The 3,966-nt window shown below is 57.6% G+C and overlaps 1 protein-coding gene across 1 annotated transcript; it reads right to left on the bottom strand.

Annotated features, from left to right (window-relative positions):
- Nucleotides 1-430: 430 nt before the first annotated feature.
- Nucleotides 431-3,827, bottom strand: RNF166 (ring finger protein 166). The gene is made up of 5 exons (XM_009574765.1): nucleotides 3,671-3,827; nucleotides 2,681-2,793; nucleotides 2,204-2,318; nucleotides 1,556-1,663; nucleotides 431-574 (listed from the first exon to the last, which is right to left on the bottom strand). The coding sequence occupies exons 1-5, from the start codon at nucleotides 3,761-3,763 to the stop codon at nucleotides 509-511; spliced, it is 495 nt and encodes a 164-aa protein (XP_009573060.1). The 5' UTR covers nucleotides 3,764-3,827; the 3' UTR covers nucleotides 431-508.
- Nucleotides 3,828-3,966: the final 139 nt, after the last annotated feature.

The following is a 3,966-nucleotide window of genomic DNA, read 5'->3' as shown; positions in this document are numbered from 1 at the left end:
GAAATAGCCTTGTAGGGTTTAAAAAAAGATGCTCCGTGCCATTTTCTTCCTTTTCAAAAAGGACGTGGATGATTGCAGTTTCAAACTAGGGCATTTCTGCATAAAATGCATCATAGTTTTACGTACCTATTCAATTGCAACAGAGAGCATGAAGACAGATGGTGCCAAAAAGCATCTAATAATAAATAGATCTGGATACAGGTATATACTCCGTATATGGATGTGAAACGCCTAACCGAGGAACGATCCCAGCCCTTCAGCGCTGATTCCTCTCTCCTCCCAGCAGCGGACATCTCTGCTCACCCACCGGTCCAGCACAACGCTAAAGAGACTCCACCTTCTTAAACAAGGTGGGATTTGCCCAGAGAGGAGAGGGAAGAGAGGCAGCAGCAGGTCTCCGGGGGTGCTGAGGGGGTTGACAAGCTCCATGCCTTCCCGGTAGGAAGGCTGAGTGTGCAAAAGGAGACAGGGTGTGATGGGGGTCCGAACCGATGCTCTGCAGTCACTCTCAGTTCTCGGAGAGCGACAGTGCCAAGGCAGCCTGCAATGCTGCCTCCTCGTCGATGTTATAGTCCTAAAAAAAGAGAGGGGCAGTCAGGAGAGTTGGCACGGCCGGGCCACACAGCCTCCATCAAGCAGGAGAGGTGGCCACGGCAAGGAGCCCTTCCTGCTCCTTATCATCCCCCCAAGGCTGCGAGCCTCCATCTCCTCTGGCAAACAGGTTCCAGCAATGCCATGCTTTTTGGGGTGTCCTTTGTGCCCACAGTCCCTCTCCTGCCTGGAACCTGCCAATGTCAGCCCTGCTCTGAGACCTGGCACCAGGCAGGGATCAAATATGCCCATGCAAGAAGCTGTGGCCAAAGGGGAAAGCTTTCTAGCAAGGCCACGGGCTTCTCCAGCGCTCCAGTTTGGGTTTATGCAACACAGCCATCACTCCCTAAGTGGGGATATTTCTCTGTAAATAGTTGCAGGCTCCTTTCCCTGAAATCTAGCATCCCTGCAATAAAAGCAGGACGCTAGTAAAACCTCTCCTCGGTCCCTGCAGCCAAGGCTGGGTGATCACACCCTTACCCCCACACAGGAGGGGTCAGCAACCCCCTGAGACAGGGGTCATGGACACCCCCCACGTGCAGCAGCCAGACCCCCCCAAGCCCCGCGGCTGGGCTGCTCCCCTCCCACTACTTGTGAAGCCTCAAAGAAAAGAGCTTTTGTGTTACAGTTCCTCAGGGGAAGAGTTTAATGGAGCATGTGGAGGAAACAACTCCTCTTCACTGAGAGCGGTAACATTTCCCTCTCCTCCTTCAGAGATGTTTTCCTGGTGTGCCTGATGACAACCAGCTCGAGCTCGACCCCCCCATGGCGGTCTCCCGAGTGGGGCTACACATGTGCCGTATGCCTCCCGCAAAGCCCAAAGGAGGGTCCGTCCCCTTCCCCTCCCGAGGGGCTGCCCAGCAGGACGGGCTGGTCCTGGCACGGGAAGGGAAGTTTCATCCCCCAGCCGCTCGGCGCAGGACGCGGGGAAGACGACTCCGTTTCGGCTCAGGGCCGTACTCACCACGAAGGTGTCGTAGGAGAATTTGTGCCTGTGGAGGAGGTGCTGGAGGAAGTTGGCACTCTTGTAGCTGGGGTCCCCCCAGGGCATGGCTGAGCAGACTGGGCACACCTGCAGCGGGCAGGGACAAAGGGGAACTGTGACTCATGGGCACAGACCCCTCTGCCTCCATCTCCCCGGGGGGGCCGGTGGGGCTTCCAGAGGGTGTCCTGCAGAAGATATGCTAAACACGGGGCCCTCCCACCCTGCCAAGCAGATCCCTCGGTGCACACGTGGCCCAGGCTGCTTTTAGCCCGCTGACAAGTTACTCGCTCATGCACAAGCGCCTCTGAGACGGGGCCAAAGCTGCAAGTTCCCCACCTTGGTCGACCCAGGGGGGATGGGGAGAGGAAGTCCTGCACCACCCGGCTCGCAGGCACAGGGGGATGTAGGCAACTCGTTCCAGAGAGCCTCTAGCAAAGCAAACACAGGCAGGTCCCCACCTCCTGTCAAAGGGATTTAAAACAAACTAAATGAGCTGGAAATACAGCTGTACATTATGTGCAGCAGCAGCTCTGTGTGCCGGTGGCCTCGGATGCAGCGTCAGCTACGGTCTATTTGGATTTCCAGGAGTTAACCCGCACGGAACCAGCCCGCCCCAGCATCGCTCACCACTTTGTTGGGGTCATTGCGGTGGTTCTCCATGCAGTGCTTCACCAGCTCCTGCTGGTCCAGGTTCCGGGCCCCACAATACGGGCACACGAACGTCGACCGATTGGGAATATTACTAAAGAGCACAAGGATGAGCTCAGATCCCCAGGGAAGGGACTGGATTGACTCCTTCCAAACTAACCACCTGCTCAGCTTTGTGATACCCACCCGCAGCAGAAACCAGACCAGCCCGTTCCCACTCCAGCCGCAGGCTGAACCACCCTGGCTTGGTTGGTCTTTCCTCCCACACCATGCTCTGAAACACAGGGCAGTGCAGGGGCTGCAGATGCCAGCAAGGAAAAGGTGCTGATGTTTCTCCCTGTGATTGCCCAGGGGAAAGTAAAACACATGCTTGGATTTTAGGGTTTGTAAGGGAGCGGAGTGCCGGTGCAGTCTGCAAGGAGGGACACGTTTCCCCACCCAAACGCGCGGCAGTACCTGGGAATAGGCTGGGACGTGGGGACAACTGGAACGAACTTGGGGCAGTTGGCCATCTGCTCCTGCACCTTCGCGCAGGACGAGACGTGAGAGCGCATTTTTGCGAGGGTCACCTGGAGAACAACAAGAGAAGAAATGTTCCCGAAGGCTGCAGGAACACCTTCCAGACGCAGCGCTGGAGCCTCCGCTACAGCTCAGGAGAGCAGTTTTGGTCAACCGACATCAGGGCGAACACTGGTCTGCGCACGATGACCCACACCAGCGTGGAAACGCTGCACCAGCCCGTCCCTCCTCACAGGACAGAGATTTGGGGCTGCATGCTTGCTGCACATGTCCCCAGAGGTCACTCAGGCTGCTTTATTGTAGCACTAGCTTCATTTTTCTTGTGAAAGAGGAACTGCTGACAGGCGGAAACCCCAAACTGCTCTGACACCGCAAGGGATTGTTCCTGGGCCGCAGTCAGGGAGTTACAAGATCCCCAAAGTTAACAGAAGCCAGAAAACGCATCAACGGGGATGCACCATGAATCACAGCTTTACAGCCAGTCCCTGAAGCATCCCAGACCAGATTGCTCCAGGCTGGGCCAGGCCACACTCCCAGTTCAGCTTCCCCGCGGCCGTCGGGATCACAGCACCTTAAGCAAGACCTAAATCCTTACCCTCGTTAGGAGCAGCAGCAGAGCTGGTTTGTCTCAGCCTCTCCCTGCTTTTGAAGGTCCCCATTGTCTAATAATAGCTCCAGTCTGCTGACAAAGGCAGCTAAGAGAGAGTGCCTTCACCTCCTTTTGGCGCGCGGCAGCAGCCGTGACACATAGGGGACACCGCACCTCGCAGGCGCAGTTTGGGGACCCGCTGAACAGGGGACTCTGCAAACCCAGCTATGGAAAGCAAGCAACCTCCCTCCCCCAGCGCCACGGCTGCAGGATCGGGAGCCGAATGAAGCCGGGCCCGCACGGGACGGGGACAGGCAGCTTTCCCCCGCGAGCTTTACCTTCTTGCTGCAGCCTCTGCAGGGAGCTTTGTAGGACGAAAGCTGTTTCTCCACACTGGAAGCCTTCTCCACTTTCTTGGGGTCGAAGGGCATGCGGCAGAGCGGGCAGAGGGGGGACGGCACTTGGAGGCAGGGCTGTAGGCACTCCAGGCACTCCCCGCAAAATCTGGGGGCACAGAGAGCAGCGTTGAGTGGCCCGGTGGCAGCCCAGCCCAGGAGGAGGAGGAGGGGGAAGCAGGACCCCAGCCCGGGGGCACACCCGCTCCTGGGGACTTCTGTGTACCCCAGCCCGCAGG

This window comes from Fulmarus glacialis, unplaced genomic scaffold (assembly GCF_000690835.1).
Source record: "Fulmarus glacialis isolate BGI_N327 unplaced genomic scaffold, ASM69083v1 scaffold19483, whole genome shotgun sequence".
Lineage (NCBI taxonomy): Eukaryota > Metazoa > Chordata > Aves > Procellariiformes > Procellariidae > Fulmarus > Fulmarus glacialis.
This window is presented reverse-complemented; position numbering and strand designations above follow the sequence as displayed.

Excerpts from the sequence above, each read along its gene's own strand:
- RNF166 (XM_009574765.1), bottom strand. The coding sequence starts at position 3,763 with ATGCCCTTCGACCCCAAGAAAGTGGAGAAGGCTTCCAGTGTGGAGAAA. Across the intron at positions 2,794-3,670 it reads GCAGAGGCTGCAGCAAGAAG|GTGACCCTCGCAAAAATGCG; the intron begins GTAAAGCTCGCG and ends GTTGTTCTCCAG. Across the intron at positions 2,319-2,680 it reads ACGTCCCAGCCTATTCCCAG|TAATATTCCCAATCGGTCGA; the intron begins GTACTGCCGCGC and ends TGTGCTCTTTAG.